This window comes from Crocodylus siamensis, chromosome 8, assembly GCF_052110815.1.
Source record: "Crocodylus siamensis isolate JL-2025a chromosome 8, ASM5211081v1, whole genome shotgun sequence".
Taxonomy (NCBI): Eukaryota; Metazoa; Chordata; order Crocodylia; family Crocodylidae; genus Crocodylus; species Crocodylus siamensis.
Genome location: NC_143402.1, coordinates 3,253,345 through 3,270,886, shown reverse-complemented (window position 1 = coordinate 3,270,886; position 17,542 = coordinate 3,253,345). Strand labels below are relative to the sequence as shown.

At 41.9% G+C, this 17,542-nt stretch overlaps 1 protein-coding gene and 2 non-coding genes across 3 annotated transcripts; all 3 read left to right on the top strand.

Annotated features, from left to right (window-relative positions):
- The first annotated feature begins 624 nt into the window (after positions 1-624).
- PABIR2 (PABIR family member 2) lies at positions 625-11,258 on the top strand. The gene is made up of 10 exons (XM_090061803.1): positions 625-989; positions 2,053-2,131; positions 3,616-3,672; positions 4,083-4,126; positions 4,207-4,261; positions 4,457-4,558; positions 6,010-6,098; positions 6,838-6,902; positions 8,023-8,119; positions 9,421-11,258. The coding sequence occupies exons 1-10, from the start codon at positions 874-876 to the stop codon at positions 9,569-9,571; spliced, it is 855 nt and encodes a 284-aa protein (XP_089917929.1). The 5' UTR covers positions 625-873; the 3' UTR covers positions 9,572-11,258.
- LOC149858006 (small nucleolar RNA U109) lies at positions 7,473-7,608 on the top strand. The gene has a single exon (XR_016444045.1). It is a non-coding gene; the product is annotated as a small nucleolar RNA U109 (small nucleolar RNA).
- On the top strand, positions 9,205-9,346 carry LOC149858005 (small nucleolar RNA U109). Its single transcript, XR_016444043.1, has one exon. It is a non-coding gene; the product is annotated as a small nucleolar RNA U109 (small nucleolar RNA).
- Positions 11,259-17,542: the final 6,284 nt, after the last annotated feature.

The window sequence follows — 17,542 nt, the reverse complement described above, 5'->3', positions numbered from 1 at the left end:
GGCTTGAGGCACCCTTTGAAAGAGTCAGTCTTTGTTTTTACTGTTTTTCTAACTACAGAAATATAATGGAGCAATTTTCTTTTTGCAGATGACTCGGAACAGCCACAAGAAATGCTTTTAACGTGAGTTCCTATTTGAAATCTCTGGGGCTGTCTTGTTAATGAATGATGTGACACGTGCAAACATGATTCACGTGGTACAGCTTTCTGCAGAACCTCTGAAAGGATCTCAATGCACCCAGGCAGCCATGCCACCCGAGTTGAGAATCACTCACCAAGACAGCAGCAGTGCCAGTGGGCAGACATAGCTGTAAAACAGTCCTTCAATGACAGCACAAATAGCAACCTTCCCCCCGCCCCCCGTTACTTCTTGCCAGCAGCGGGACTCGAACCCGCGGTTCCCACCACACCGGCGCCCAGATTTTGCCATTCAGCCGCAACACCGCTGCCTGTCGCCTATTGGTCTGTTTCAAACACACGCCTGACCCGCTCAGCCAATCGGCGCCTCCCTCCTCCTCGGCGCCTGCTCGAAGCCGAGGCTTCAGACCCGGCCTGCTGCGGCGCCTCTGCGCGTGCGCAGTTGCAGGATGCGGTTTCACCGCACATGCGCCTTGCCTCCCCGCCCGTTGAGCTGCCTCCCTGTGCGCGGCGCATGCGTAGAGGGCGCGACCCGTGTGGTGATCCCGAGCCGCGCGGCGCGATCCCCGGAGGCGGCGGGAGAGGCCGCCCGAGCATGGGGCGCTGCTGGGGCCGCCCCCCGGCCGGGCCCGCCGCGCCCCCGGGCTGAGTCCGCGGCGCGGCCTGTCGGGGCGGCCGGCGGCCGCCGCCGGTGAATGGGCCCCGCCGCGGAGCCGGATCCGGAGCAGCCGCCGCGATGGCTCAGGAGAAAATGGAGCTGGACCTGGAGCTGCCGCCGGGGAGCGCCCCGGCCCCGAGCGACGGGGGCGGCCTGAGGAGATCCAACAGCGCCCCCCTCATCCACGGCCTCAGGTGGGCGCGGGGGCGGGGCCTCGATGGGGGCAGGGTCTCGTTGGGAGCGGTGCCGGAGCCAGGTGGGGGGTTCATGGGGGCGGGGCCGGGGTCAGGTGGAGGGGGGGTTCATGGGGGCGGGGCCGGGGTCAGGTGGAGGGGGGGTTCATGGGGGCGGGGTCGGGGTCAGGTGGATGGGGTGGGGGCGGGGTTCATGGGGGTGGGGCTGGAACCAGGTGGATGGGGTGGGGGGGTTCATGGGGGTGGGGCCGGGGCCAGGTGGATGGGGGGGTTCATGGGGGCGGGGCTGGAGCCAGGCGGGTGGGGCAGGGGTCTTATGGTATGGGGCCTGAGCCAGGTGGGTGGGGTTGGGGGGGTCTCATGGGGCAAGGCTGTTGGCAGGTGAGTGGTGGTGGGGTCTTATGGGGGCGAGGCCAGAGCCAGGTGGGTGGGGGATGGGGCCTGAGACCTGCTTGTCTGCCTGGATTTCTGGTTGGGTGCAGGGGCCCTGTCCTGCTTGCCTTAGATCACCCGTCGGCTTCTCCCCTCTCGTGCAGAGGGGAAGGCAGGTGACAGCTCCTCCGTGTCTCCCCTTGTGATGCAGCAGGCAGACAGTTATGGGGTGGAATATCACCCTGCCTTATAGTGTCCCCATTTTCTGAGGGATGTATCCAGAGGCAGGAAAGATGTTTGACTGGCAGGTCACTACTGTAACTCTACATCGTGACGCTCACATGTTCAGCACACTCAGTCTGGATCTCTCTGTCAACACTGGTATTCATACAGGCCACACCTGAGCAGAGGTTGCTAAGTGCTTGTGGTTTTTGAGGCAGGCTGGACGACTGGAAAGAGAGCGCTAAATTAATTTTTTGCGGGTACAGACAGCAGTTGGAGCCTGGCTGTCCGTGGGGGGTGCACTAAAGTGTGCGCTTCTGGCCCCTTCATTCACGTCTAGAAGTAAATGCTCTACTTCCACTAGAATGAGAAAATGGTGATGGGCTGAAAGTTGTAATGCAGTAAAATATCGTGTCGTTCTAACTGATATGCCCCTTACATTATTAATGAAGCTCGTCCTGTCTTTCAGTGACAATTCGCAGGTTTTTCAGCCTTACGTGTTGAGAACCCGCAGGAACAGTACGACCGTTATGAACCGTCACAGTATGGTAAGTAATCTTCAACACAACATGCAGTTATGCTGAACACTGAGTAATTGAGCAGGGCAGATTAAGTTAAATTTGATTTGCAACTGTAGTGGAGTACTTTTTACATACCTCCTGGCTGCAAAATGGGTCCTTGCAAGTATACTCTGAAAAATCCAAAATACTCTGAAAAATTAATAAATCAAATAGTTTTGTAGGCGTCTGTGGGATACCCCAAAAAATGAGCCATAGAGGAGTATGTATGTATGTAAAGAGTATTCGGTATTACATTCAATATGTAATTACCATCCTGCCTGTAGCTGGATCCCACCTTACTGGGATGTCCCCATACTGGTTCTAGTCTCAGAGCTACCACAGAACTTGTTGATGGGCTGGGAAGAGAAATCTACAGAAACAAAACAACCTTGTGCTGTTTCACTTGCCATGAAATCAAAAATTCAAACCTGCCATTTATCCAGCTCCTTGGTTAGGTGACTGCTGTGCAGGACACCAGGACTAGACAGTTGCTATCACAGGTTTGAATCTGGAAGAGAAGGTAATTTAAGTTGGATGTACAGTACTCTGTTCTTTGCAGGCTGAACAACTTAAATGGTAATTTTGTAATTGTTTCAGTTTTCAAAGATATTTACAAATCGTTGCAAGAGTTTCCCAATTAAATAATTCAGATAAATATGTGAATTTCTGCTGTTTTTCAGCAAAAAATTCCTTTCTTACTCCTGCTGTACAGGAGTCCTACTTTATAATGGAATAGCACTCAAGAGGTGCCGAAATCTGTAAAACATAGGGATTATGGCCACTCTGGATAATAATTTGCTGAGCAAAAGTGTGACAGAATTCTCATTTTAAGGTTTTCATTATGAGAAATTTCTTAAAAATGCATCCTACAAATAACATTAGTTGTCCTACTATTTATTTTGTGGTAGTGTCCAAAATTCTCAAATAAAGCAGTGTGCTATGCAGACATCAATGAGAATCTCTGCTCCAAAGGGGTCAAATAATTAGAGAAAAATAGTACATCTAACACCTTTCCTGAAGCCCTTTCAGTGGTAACTATTGAGAAGGAATGGCATGAGATGTTATTTCAGTTCATTGTTATAAATTAGGTGAGAAATAATTGAGTTTAAGGTTTACAAGCAATTTAAAAAATATATAGACTTTGATTTGGTAATAGCCTACCTAACCTTCACAATAAAGTTTAAAAACCGTATTTTCATAATGTGTTGCATTATTGCTTCTGTGTTTATGTAGAAGTGGCTCCCTACAAAGCAGTGATCTGTAACACCAGTTGATTAAAGGAATTGGCTGATTTGTTGTGCAGATTGTACTAAGCTAATATTGATCTTTTTAAAAGAGAGTACTATGTGATCTGAATTCTGACCACCTGATTGTCTGGTTTGTTTTAATTTAAAGAAAATGCAGGTGACTGAAGGTAGGCTGCCTGGGGACTGATTTGCGATTAAGCAGAGTGGATGTTTGTTTTTTTCCAGTTGCTGTCGTCCTCTCCTATTCGTATTCCTAGCAGCCGACTTCATCAAATCAGAAGGGTAAATTGCAGTTTACTTCATGTGTAACATTATATAAATACTTCTCATTGAAGGACTTAATGCAGAAATGGTACTCTAGGAGTTTGTTCTCCATTACACCTTTTTAGCTTTGTTTTTGTCCTTTAAACGTGAATCTCCCCTTCAGACTGAAGCAGTGTACTCAAAGCTTATTCTGTGATTATATTTAAGTGTCTGAGCATTTCTAATGCTGCTGCTTATTGTAGTCTACATGTGAGGCCTTGGGATGGGCATGGAGAGGTGATGAGTTGGAGTCGATCACAGGCGTTTCTTTTTGGAGCGATAGTCTTGTTTAAATCTGACACTAAAGCCAGACTGAGATAGGAAGTCATTCTGAGTAGTCATGGTAATCTAAAAAGTTGTAAAAAGCTTATAGTATCTGTCTTCTGCAGGAGGAGGGAGTTGACTTAATGAACAGAGAAACAGCACATGAAAGGTTAGTATAACTAAAACAAGATAAGAAAGTAGTTAGAATTACCATCTTTGTAGCCACTCATGGGATTTCCTGTATTCCAGGGAAGTGCAAACAGCAATGCAGATAAGCCAGTCATGGGAGGAAAGCTTGAGCCTGGTAATATCTCTAATATTTTTAATTCACTTCTACACCTGACTAGTGAGCTTAAGGAAAAAGAGTGGAAATAATTTTGAAAAAAATAACTTTGGTTTTCTAGTTGTTTAGCTTATTTGGATGTCCATCAAAATGTTACGCCTTAAGTTCTAAAATCATGTGCCATGTTATTTTAAGGATGATATTTTGTATTTACAGAGTGACAATGACTTTGACAAGTCTGAGAAATCTTCCTCCCCAAAGAGAATTGACTTCATCCCAGTTTCCCCAGCACCTTCGCCCACCAGGGGAATAGGAAAGGTAGGAAATAAGGAAAATGCAATTTCAGATTAAGATGAACTGCACAAGAGTGTTTTTTCTTTTTAAATCCCAACAGTTAAAAAAAAAACAAACAAACACTTGAGACATTATTTAAAATACTCTTGAATTTTCTCATCATCTAAGAATTCTCAAAATCTGTGGGACAAACTTCCCTGTTTTTGTATTGAGTGATCTCCATGGCTGCATTTTGCATGTGTTGTGGGCCTGCAATATTGGTGCTAGACTGTTTGGAAGAGCTCATCCGGAAGGTGAAAGTAAAGGTGTGGGGAAAGACCTTAAATTGTCTGTGGAGGAAGAAAAGGATGGGTCTTAAAAACGTAATGAAAGCCACAGCAAGATTTGGGCATAGCTTCACTATATAGGGAGAAAGGGAGGAAGCAGTGACTCAAGGTCGGAGTGGTGGGCAAAATGAAAGTATTGTCAACAGTGACAGAATGAGGGCAGGGGTGGTTTGTTTTTTGGAGAAAAGAGTTCAACTTTGGATATGTGAAGTTAAAATTGATGGCCCTTTCCCTTCAGTCCGCAGTGTTCCTGATCCTCAACTGACCCTGGAGAAAGGGAGGAATTGCAGTGCAGATAACACTTCCCAATGGTCTTTTTTTCCCAATGAGAAGCAAGTAGAGACAGTATTGGAACTTTGCTCAGGGCAACTGGCAAACATGTTTATAAGCAGATTTCTTGACCTTACTTTCACTGCAGATTCTGTAACATTCTTTCATTGTTGCTGTGTTAGCATGGCTCCTTTATCAGCACTTGTCCTGTTGGTAGTGTTGAACAGCCATAAGTACTTTTACTATTGTTTTGGATAAATCAGCTCTGAGCAGTTATCCACATAATGGTAGATGGCTGGCAGTTTGTATATTAGTGCTCGTACTGGTAAAATTGCAGCTGTCAAAGCACCAGTGAGAGGACTTGACAAAATGCTAATGCGTACAAGCTGCCCTTGGGCAGAAATAGAGCTCATTGCAGGGGTACAGTATGCATAGAAAGCCCTAGGTGCTGCGTTGACAAATTCATGTTTAATCCATAGTATGTAAAATATATATGTAAAGGAGTATCTTAAGCCTGGGGTGTCTTTTGTTGTAGCTTTTTGATGAGTGGTTTAAATCATAATCCTACATCCTGCAACTTCAAAAGCAAAAACCCAAATTAATTCTGGAAATCATGCATTCTTCTGCATGTCTTGACATTTTTTTTAAATTTCATTTTTGTTCTTTGGAAGCATTTTAATTTGAATAAAGTGATGATGATAGCATTTTTTTACAGTATATTTTTCCCTGTAAAATTTAGTTTTAATTTCCTGGGCTTTTCATAAGTTATTCTATTACTGGAATTTTTGCTTTAATGGGGAAATTGCTTGCAATGGATAAAAGTATCAACTATTTAAAAGTGAACCGCAGAAGCATCTTACTGTGTCTCTCTCTCCCTAGCAATGTTTTTCACCTTCCTTACAAATGTTTGTGAGTAGTAATGGATTGCCTCCAAGTCCTATTCCCAGTCCAACAAGGCGATTCTCAAAGTAAGTGAATTCATCACAAACTAATAACTGCTTGCTGATCGTATTTATATATTTTTAATTTACCTTGAGCTACTACATTACTTTTAAAGCTATTAAACATTAACATTTTGGCATGAAAACTGTGAAATGAAAGTCTCAGTTTTCATTTATTAATAGACTGATTAAGTTGAATAAAGCATTTGACTTCTGAAAGGCTCTAATCTTGTCCAGTTTTGGAGCAGCTGGATTTTCTTTCACTGTTTTGTTAAAGGCTGTTTTCAAGGCTTTTTTTAACTTTGGAGTTCCCAACCACTGCCACAAAACATTTAATATTAAACTTCAAGAGGCAGTGACATGCAGGAATTTTTCCAATAGCTTTTTTCCATTTAGACTAGACATCCTTTATATAACAATCTCAAAACCATTTTAGAGACAAGTTTACCAAATTCTTCATTCATGCAAGTAATATGATGTTTAATGGATAAGTGGGCTGACTCCTATAGATAGAGGTTGACTTAGTTTCTCTTTAAAGATCACAAGGTAGATCTTTCACAGCTTTCAAAAATTGTGGTGTACTACAGTATGAGATTTCCTAACTGTTTGTTGAATTGCAGTTTTATTTAAAAAAACAACAGTTTATTACCTTTTCCAAATGTAATTTTGTCCTGGCTTAATATTAGGAAGAAACGTTAGAAATAGGTTTTGTTCAAGCTTTGCACATCTTTCAGCCCCTGCTAATTTACTACTTTTATGACTTCAGCAGGAGGAGTCAGAGTCCTATCAACTGCATCAGACCCAGTGTTCTTGGTCCCATTAAAAGGAAAGGTATGTTGGCAATATCATATATTTTAATATTGCTTTTATTTTGGGAGTTAAATAAGCTTCCAAACTTTTGTCTTGATGTGCTCTCCTCAGATTAAAGCATTTTGCTTCTTGTTGAATTGGAATGTTCAAATCCTTATTTCCAGGTGCAACATATAACAAATAAGTTAGGCTAAAATACACAAGTTAGAATAAAAAGTTTTCCAGTGAGCTTTTACAATTTTTTTTCCTGCAGAAGAAAAGAATGCTATAAATGTATTTAAACCTTGGAATTCGTTTCACCTTTTAATTAATAAAAATGGGCAAGAGATTGGGATGCAAATTTGACAATTAGGGGCATGGAATAGTATAAGTGGTGTTCTTTTTAACTGAAAAAATCATAATGTATTTAATATTGTACAGCAGTGAAATGTTCTCTTTAAATGTTTTTTGCTAGTAAAAGATTTTTTTTAAAATTAAGAAGTTGCAGTTTTGCTTTCCTGAGAGATTTCAGTTTCTGAATAGTTGCCTCACCTTTCTCTTCTCAATTTGTGTGGGAATTAAAGTACTATACATGTGTTCTTTTGGGTAGCTCTGCATGATGGAAGCCATCATTCTTTTTCTTCAGCGGAGAATGAATATATTCCTTGCATGCTACAGAAAATAAGAAGCTATCAGGGCCACCAGTCTTGGAGTACAGGCTGAGTGGTAGTATATTTCTCTTACATTAAAATATGCTGTAAATTAACATTATGAATGTAACATGAACCTTTTTTAGTTCCTCAAGGTGACACAAGAACAGCTGTAAACTAATAGAAAGCTGGAAAACACTTGCTACTAGACTGATAATTAAAATGCCTAATGAGCCTGCCCATAAAAAAAGAAAAAATTAAAAAATTAAGCTATTAAATGCAAACAGAACTTGTATAAGAAACTAGTTCCATACAAATGCAAAGGGTGGCTGATCATGTGATCAAACTGCTTCTCACATCTAGTTGTTTCTTGCCCAAACACTGATTTGACCATGTGGTTAATTTAAGAATCTGACAAGCACACAGGGCAAGACTGTTTGTATGTAATTATATGGAAGATATTAAATAGAAATTAATTTTTTTAGTCTGATTGTTTGAATTATTTTCCTCAGGCGAAATGGAAACTGAAAGTCAGCCAAAGAGACTCTTCCAAGGAACTACCAACATGCTTTCTCCTGATGTGACACATCTGACTGATCTCAGTTCATGGTAAAATTTTCTTACGAGTATTGAAACATCAAAGTAGAGGCTATTTAACTACCTTAAGTCCAGTGGTTTTCCAGAAATAATTAATTTGTGATGTATAAACTGTATATGCAGACTAGTAAAAGCTATGATGAAGTGACAGTAGGCCTCCCCTACTTCCTTCTGGAATTAAAATGCTCTTCCTTGCTGGTTGGTTGATAGCCATAGCTGCCCAAAAGTGGTTTGCTGTCCATGGTTGCTAATAGAGGTCTAAGAAATATTTTCTTAATGCCTGGAATAGGTAGGGATAGCCCTTGGTAATTACATGGCAGAGTCTGTGCAGTGGATAAGTGTTCCCTGTGTCCCTAACAGCCCTCAAACAGAATCTCTCACTGTTCACCATAGATTGCTTACTGCACTGCATAGCAGGGGCCCGCTGTTCCAGTATGGAGTAGGAGCTGGTAATCGTGCTAATAGTTTTGGCACTTATAGGGTAACACCTTCTTTGGTATATCTGTAAGAGAGTATTTAACAAAGCCACATTCTTCAAGTGGGCACTTTTACAATTAAGGTTATGTCGATTATACCCTCTTCAGTTGCAGTCTGATGTATCCTGATCACACTATAGTCTGTTTCCTAGAAGTTGGAAGGTAACCTATTTGGCTTCTGATTCCTGCTTTTGTTTTAATAAAATCAGTTAAATTAAAGGGTTCTAAAATATCAACTTCAAGGAAAAGGAAGTTTGAACAATTTTTGTGAAATTGGAAACTCACCCGCAAAAGAGAATTATGCCTTTGCTTACAACTGAGTTATGAAACTAACTTTTACACACAAAAAGGTTGAAATCACTCTCTAGAAGCCCTTAGAATCTAAGGCTGGCAGAGTATTTTTCAGTGACGAGGGGAGAAAATCTTTAGCAACATCATGCTTTGAGTGGTACAGTAACTGAGAGCAAACTGGTTAATTAGTGACATTGTAGATGCACCACTGGAATGTTTCTTGGCAAATGAGATCCTTTTCCTTTTACCCTCCTTGCCATTTCTAGGTGTTACTTTCACTCCCTGGTTCCTCTGTCTTAGTTGGTTAAACTGTTGATGTCTTGATTTATTCTGCATGTTAAAAATAAATATTCTGCTCCTCTTTCCCTTGAGGAGCATGAATAAATCCATAACATGCTACAGAAATTAAGGAGTCTTCAGGGCTACCAGCCTTGCAGTAAAGGCTGAGTGGTAGTATCTCTCTCCTACATTAAAAAAGAAGGGGAAATGCCTTCGCTTGGTTTGTAAACTACTCATCTTTAAATAACCCATTTCTTTTTTCCTTAGCCTATCTTCTGATATTCTTGATGGGAGTAGCAGCAGTGTTGGCTCTTCCTCTGATTCACTAGCTAAAGGCAGCATTACTACAGAATCTCCAGTAACGTGCTCAAACTCATGCTCGTCATTCATTCTGATGGATGATCTCTCACCTAAGTGACTTAATCAGTTCTGAGTCAGTGTTTGGCTATGCTTTTTCCTTGCTGTACATTTGTACAGAGAGATGAACTCTGATCCTTGAACCATTGACAGGAGGATTAAAATACTACATGGAAAACTATTCTAACTGTATTCCTTGGCAACTCTTCTCAGTTTTGATTTATCCATTTAATGGACATGCATAGACCATATTAATGTCTGGTTTTGCTGATTTTTATTTTACAAACAAGATGTATGTTCAGACTATACTAACTTTGTTTGCTTCCAAAAAGCCTCCATACGCTTCGATTTCCAAATAAGCACCTATATCTGTGTGTTTAATTTCCAGGAAAGTAACCGCCTGGTGTCACTTATCACAGTCACTTTAGTTGGAGAAATGCTTGGTGGTTGCAAAAATATATATTTTTTGGAAATCCTCATTTTTCAAGAGCAATTTTTAGAAGTAATTGAGATTGATTACTGTACATTTTTATTTCTTAAAAATAAATTACTTTTATGTGGGAGGGATGTATATCCTATTTCCCGAACTAAGTCGGTGACAAATTATTCTCCCCACTTTTTCAGCCACTACCAGTCATTTCTCCTGCAGAAAGAAGGAAATGTTTGTGGTTTCTTCTACTGCTACTTGTCATTTTTACAGCAGTTGAACCACCGTGGTTCTAGAAGTTGCTTTCTTTGTATTAAAAAAAAAAAAACCAAACCCATCCTCTAGGGTGACGAGCACATCTTTTCAATAGAGGAAATACCGACTCCCTGTGAAACATGGTTAACACAGCTGCATAGTTCTCTCCCCAGACCCTTCATCCTACAGACTGTATAAAATATGGTCAACAATCAGACATTTGGCCAAGGAGAAATAATTCCTGCCTTGAACTAAGACTTATGGTGCAAGTAACCAAGTTACTTAAACTACTGTGTAGAAGAATGTGTGTGGCGCCATCAATGTCTCCTGTGGCATTGAGGCCATAGGTATTTTTGTGCCTTAGGGGACATTGCTACAAAATTAAGGAATGTAAACTAGAGGGGTGGGCGGGCAAAGGATTTTGTGTATAGATTGTGTATGGAGTGCATACCAGATGTTGTCTTCAGTGCTGCTTTTCCTTAGTGCTCCTTTCCAAGGTGTGCATTCCAGCGAGAGGTGCGGTCAGTGGTCCCAGTCGCTCTGAAACAGCTACCCTTGAAGCTGCTGCTCAGCTTTATGCCTTTGTTTTGCCCGGCAGAGGGCAGACAACTGAGTTAATGTTGATTTCTGGGGAAGGGCCCTTGAGGTTGGATTGGATCCTGACTCTGCATACTGTGTGTCTAAGGAGTTACGTGTGAGCTACAAGAGGTCTTGATGCAACACCTTGGTCAGCCGAGGTAAGACGATAGACATTTACTTTTTAAAGACTCAACTGGGCTAAAAATAAATCCATTTGTAATCTACTGTGTTATGCTATTTATTATTTATAACTATGTAAAAAAAGTCTGTGGTGATGACTTATAGTATTTTTTTATGATTGAATAAGTTTTTTATGTTCAGTAATAATTGCTGGCTGGTCTGTATTTAATATGCAACGTTGTCTGCCAGAATCATAAGCTTCCATTTTTGAATGTGTGTAAGTCAAATGCTTTGTGTTCTCTGAAAGTACAATTTCTGATTTATTTTCTTTTTCTTTTTTTTTTTTTTTTCTTTTTTTTTTTTTTTTTTTTTAAAGAAAATAGCACTGAATTTAAAGTAAGATTATGTGCTTTAAAGATGAGCACAATCTCTGGCAATACTGTCTGGCTAAGAAGGGGAGGGCGAGAACCATACTTTTTTCTTTTTGTTCGTTTGTTTGTTTGTTTGTTCTGAAGATGGTGTTTAGTTTCCAGTAGCCTTGTCATACATAACATTTTACTTTTAGAAGTGTTTATTTTAAATTGTAACAAGTACCATAATGAGCCAGTAGTGGCACTATTATCTGTATTACCATTTTCACCTGTGGAGCATTAGTTTTCCCCACCTCAAATAAATGTGCATATTGTAAAATATTGTCCAGTGGTGCCATTTTTAAACAAGTTCTACAGGATTCAGTGTTAATTTTATTTGTATATGCACAGTGCTATTTCTTGCATTTTGGCTGTACCTTAGATTGCTTTAACTTTTTTTAATTCACACCCGTACTTTGTCTTTGCCTTCATTATGTGTTAAAAGAAGGCTGCTTTTACATTTGCAAAGTATTGATAGTCTGTGAAAGTTCAACTTGTTATCCTTGCCCCTCTTTGGTTTCGCCATACTTTTATTAGGACTGTGACTTAAGTCTACACAAGGGGCGACAGAACAAGTAACCTTTTGCATGCTTTCTTACAATGGAGAAGAACAACACTTGCTTATTTTGGCTGACTTGCCTGTACAATTTGATGTATTCAAGATTTGTTTGTTAGTGGGGAGTCTTATATAAAATGCTGGCCTTTGTAAACATTAGAATGTAAGCTTCATAAAACAAACGCACAACCATTCAATTTTGTTACAGCATTTTTTTTTTAATGGTCTGGCTGCCATGCACTCTTCACCATCGCTGTTGCTCTTTCAAACTTTTAACTATTATGTGTATTTGAACCCCAGTCTAGCTGTACAGTAGATGATCTTTCTTAAAATACTGAAAGGAATTTAATAATGGTACACTTCCCTGCAGTAAAGTAAATGTTGTATACGTGATTGGCTATGGAACTCTTAAATAATTTTAATATCAAATATTTTACCACCCCTTTTCTTAAACTTGCATGTGTTTCTCCTCACACATTGAACTTCAAAGTGGAGTTAATTGACAGAAAGCTTTACTTACAGACTCCTGCATTCTCAGTGTTAATAGTTCTTCTATATAACATCATTAAAAGCTAGATGGGAGTAGCCCTGCAGAATTTATTGAGGAATCTACTCACGCACAAGGAAAATAATTAGTGCTCCGAGTAGTATGGGAACACTGAAGCATGAGTTGGTGGAGAGTGATCAAAGCTACAATCAATATTCATAAGTATGAACAAGCATCTTTCTTAATACTCAAGCCAAGGCCTCAGTCCTACAACGAGAGCTGGGAGGACAGGCCTGTTGCTCTGAACCCTATGAAGTCAATTCAGTGTGCACAGAGGTAAATGAGCAAATTTACTGCTGGGGGGGGTGAAGCGCTACAGATATGTAAGAAATGCATCTGCTTCAGGTGCTAGTTTGCAGATGCACATTATTATATTGTGACAGGTAGAGTCTAACAACAATCAAATGCATAGACAGAAGAAACCTGGTATTTTTCCTAAAGGTGTGTAATCTGCCTATGAACTTTGACATCACAGAGAAGAAGGTAGTCAAATCCTTTCTGAACTGGAAACCTGCAATGCAATTTCTAGCTTTGGTTCACGTTTGCCTGTTCAGGGCCATGCAAACAAATACTGTTTTGGAGCTAGCTGCTGCAATTGCTCTAAGAACCGTGTCATCTCTTAAGATCGGCAAAAGGAAACAGCAACAGCCCATCTCTAGGGAAGAGACTCTTACAGCTCAGCTCTCACTGCCAGCTAGCTGGCCAGTCTGCAACAAACTAAGATGCATCACTCAAAAATACTAGTTGATTCTGCTGCTGAAGACAGTTTATCAGCAAATGGCCTCACAAGGGTTTGACTCAAACACAGTACTAACTCCAACAGCTCAGTTCCAACCTACTCAGTTCATTCTCTGTGCCTGTCATCTTAGCATCCAAGACACTTCCCCAAGGGCAGGTTTTATAACCTGGACTTCTTTACTCATAAAGGCCTCTTCATGGGCAAGTCCAGTACTTTCCTAGAAGTCTTGCTCAATCCTGCCTTAGAGGCCAAAGCTATGCTCCAGATAACCACAACCGGTCTCCTCCCGCCAAAGGTGTCTTGTGAAGACGGGGGTCCTATTAGGGATTTTACTCACAGCCTGGTGAGGTAGACAAGACATTGGCTAGCTGCTGGAGTCCTAACTCAGACATGAGGAGGTGGGGAATAACATTCAGGAAGAGGCTACCTTTGAAGAGACAAACGAGCCATGTTGCTGGATGAAGACAAATCCAGGATAAGCAATGGCACTTCACATCAATGGATAATGGTGACCAGGTCATGGTAGGGCTTACTGACTTGCGTTGTAGGCAACGGCAACAAAAATCATCCCTTCCTGTAACTATGTAGAGAGTGTCTGCCTGCAGGCGCTCCAGGCCATCTTTTTATTACTGAATTGGACACTTGACAGGAATCTCTTGCTTCACTCCACATAACTTAGAAGTCCTTTTATTGCCCTTTGTTTGAGCCTCTGCTTTGGGGCCCTTTTGGTCTTAGCCTTGACTCTGACATCTGCCTTGGAACATGTTTGAAGTTTATGAGCAATGCAGGTTAGATGGCTCCCTATATTTTAAAAGATTTAAAAAACTAGGGTTGTGGGGTTTGTTTATTTTCAAATGGCCATTACAGAGCAGGCGTGTTATTTGTTGGCGTAATTTGTAAGCTAGAGTTTTAAGGGGATAAACATAGTAAAGGTACTAAAAGCAGGGCAAAGAGGCATCTAGTTTTAGAGAAGGATTGGTTTATTGTTGACCACAAGTATCTTTTCTAAGACATAAGAAATAGGGTTTTATGTAACACATCCGTAGCAACACAGGAACAAAATCCCGTGTGTTCCCCTTATTGCAAGATTAACAGATAAGCACTTTTTTTGGTTACTAAAGGGCCACAACAGATTCATTTAAAACAAAAAGAGGATGTAGCCAGTCTCAGGTCACTGAATAATACTTTGAAGTAGCAATCCCCTATGATTCAATAAGTCTGTTAATTATACCAAGCTGTCTAGCAGTTCCTTTCCTTATGTTTTCTGTGGTTCTCTAAAATGCATTGTCTTGGCTTATTATAAAAGAAAATACTGCTTTTTGCCAGACACCTTAGCCCTCCTTTAAAAAAAGCTGCATTCTGTTTGGGAGGGGGTAGACTTTTCTTAGACACTTTAACATAAAAGTAAGGTTTTATGTTCCCTGCTCATTTTCTCCATACCAAAGTGCCTTCCACCTAAATTCAACAGCAAAATCTACTGCAGACATATAGACTGTAATTATTTGTCCCTTTTGGGGGGAGAGGAGGGAATGCTGCATATATGGTAAGGCTTTTGGCTTGATTTTTAAGGTAATGAGACAGTTTGGCTCTAAAATAATTATCTTGAGTAAAGCTGAATTCTGGAAAGCATTTGGATGTAGTTTGTGCAGCATGCTAGAGACAAATCAAGGGGCACCTAATGCTAAGAATTAACTGTTGAGATGAGACACCTTTTTTCCCCCAAGAGCTCAAAGTCTGAACTCTTCAAACCAATCATTCTGTAGCCTGCCACTGCCTCCACCTCTGTTCATTAGCTCTGAAGTCATTAGCTCTAAGTGCCAGCCTGCTGCTGTATTGTGATAGCACCTAGGAGCCCCGGTCACAACCTAAGACTGCATGCACAGCACAAAAGGGGTTCCTTGTCCTGGAGTGCTTACACTGCAAGAGTAGGGCTCTAGGGGTTTACATCAATGCACTAAACAACCCAAAATTCACTGTAGCAAAAAAGGTAATGTGCACAGATACACACTGGGTGCAGCTCCATGTCCATTAACGTGCTTTAGGTAATGTGCATTACATCTCATACCTCCACTGTAAGGTACTAGGAAAATATGCATTTGCCTATTTAAAGTGTCACAAAGAAGTGCTCTTTAGCTAATGCACATTAAAATAAGCTAATGAGTATTAAAGCGCACATGTAGATACACCCACCGAGGACTAGTGTGTGTGACTGCTAACAGGGCACTTAAGTGTAACCGGGGAATTGCACCCCCCACAATTTGGAAAAGCTGTGGATAGAGAGTCGCATCCAACCTTCAGCACTGGCCTCTCATGAATAACCTGTCCTAAAGCAAAGCCTGGGAAGAATTCAGCTCCAGCAGGAACTCTGCAGCACCAGCCTCAGCTCTACTTGAGTGTCAACCTGTCTCTAAGCGAGAGGCCCCGCTTCCAAGAAATCAGATGACAAGGGAAAGGTAAGGAAGTGTCACTAGATGGACCAGAGGTGGGGTTGGTCTGAAAACAGCATGGCAAGCTAGGAGCTCTGGCTCAGCATGGTCCCTGTTATTTATGCAGGAGAAGCAACATCAAAGAAACTAGAATCCTAATAGAAAACACTCACTTTTGAAAACTATTTGGTGCTGGGGGTCACTCATTTCAGAACATTAAAAAGGCAGCCATTGGGGCAGGACACGGAAGGGGGCATGACAAAAAAAATCCAGGCAGGACCAGGCCTGCTGTACGTGTAGGTCGAGCACAGCCAGACCTTGCAACTAGCCTGACCGTGCTTGTCAGACTGGCTGCAGCACGGTAAGTTTTGAACACCAAATCCAGTCAATGCCAAAATGTCGGGGGCTGTTTTGGAACAGCATCAGGACCTCCTTGTGTTGGGAAATAGTAACAAGACATGAAAGAAGGAAAGGGAAATCTGATGTGCATGCAGCCCCTGGCGCAAAGGGGAGAATGAGGGACAATGGTACAGAGGCAGAGGAATATAAACCCCTGTAACATGGCAGGAGGGAGAAGGGAGGCATGCACGACCGAGAAGTCTCTACAGTCAGAGTGACTGGAAAGTTGGCCCATGGGGAACTCGTAGCAAGGAAGGTGAGAATGAAAAGAGCCCATTCCTGTTCAGCAACAAGTTTATACTCTGTGCCATTCGAACACCTAGTGTGAAGCCAGAGGACTCTGCCGGGATGCAGGTAGCAAGGTGCCACAAAACAGCACTTTTTTCCCACTTGCATTTATCAGGATTCACTACTGGCTCCAACATCCAGAGAACCTTCCCATTTTTTAGAGGCACAGGTTGTAGCCCAGTTGGTCTAAGGACATAGTCTTTGTCTAGAACATGGTCAGAAACGAGGTTCTTTGGGTAAATCTGATATCTTTTATTAGACCAACTCAAGTAGTTGGAAAAATTTTTTGCAAGCTGTCGGGTACAGAGGAATATCTGTACCCAAAAGCTTGCAAAAAATAATTTTTCCAACTATTTGAGTTGGTCTAATGAAAGAGACTGGATTTACCCAAAGAACCTTGTCTGCCTGAGAACCTTTCCAGGCACTTTCGCTAACTTTGCCTTTCTTTGGCAGATGGGAGCAGTGCCATGGTCACAACTTAGCGTGACACGTTCCTGCCACTCCATCTCGCTTCCCTACGGCTGTGCTCTGTATGACCACAGGGGGGCACGTCACAGCTTGCAAAGTGTTGAATGGCAACAGCAATGCCCAAAACAACCACGGCTAAAACTTCCCCAGGCTTGTCTGAGCTCTGAATTTCTTTTTTCTTTTCCATTTAGAGCACTGGTTGCTCCTCCCCATTAAATGACAGCTTTCCCAAGCAAGGGATAGACCAACTCAATTACACTGCAGAGATGGCAGGAGCTCGAAATACAACAGACGCAAGCTGTCGGCACGCTTAACCCAATGCCGTTAAGCTACAGAGGAGACTTTCAAACTTTCCAGCGCAACAGTTGCTTGAAAGAAAGTTAATTAAAAGGCATATTCAGAGCCTGTGCGCATGTGGCTTGTTGTCCTTGAACATCTTTTTGCAGCGCTGACATACTCTGGAAGCCCAACTTGGGCAGAGGTGGTTGGAGGCCAAATACAAGGTCAGGTTTTGATCCCGAAGTGTCAGTGCTTCGCTCTTCCCACTTTTGGGCTTCAGCCCCGTCAGGCTGCCACCTCCCCTCTCAACCACCGATTCTCAACCTTGAGATCCTTTCCAGGGTGCCGCACAACGTTAGTGCTGTTAGGTGTCAAACCTGATTTGCGAGCCCAACCCCAAGATCCTGCCCTGCTGCAGTCTCTCCGAGGTCTCTGCAACAGGAGAATTGCTCTAGTGTTTTTCTGTAGTTCAAAAAGGAGTGAAAACCAAGGGCTGGCATTTTCCACCGGGTGCCTCCAGTCTTAAAAGTTTGCGAAGT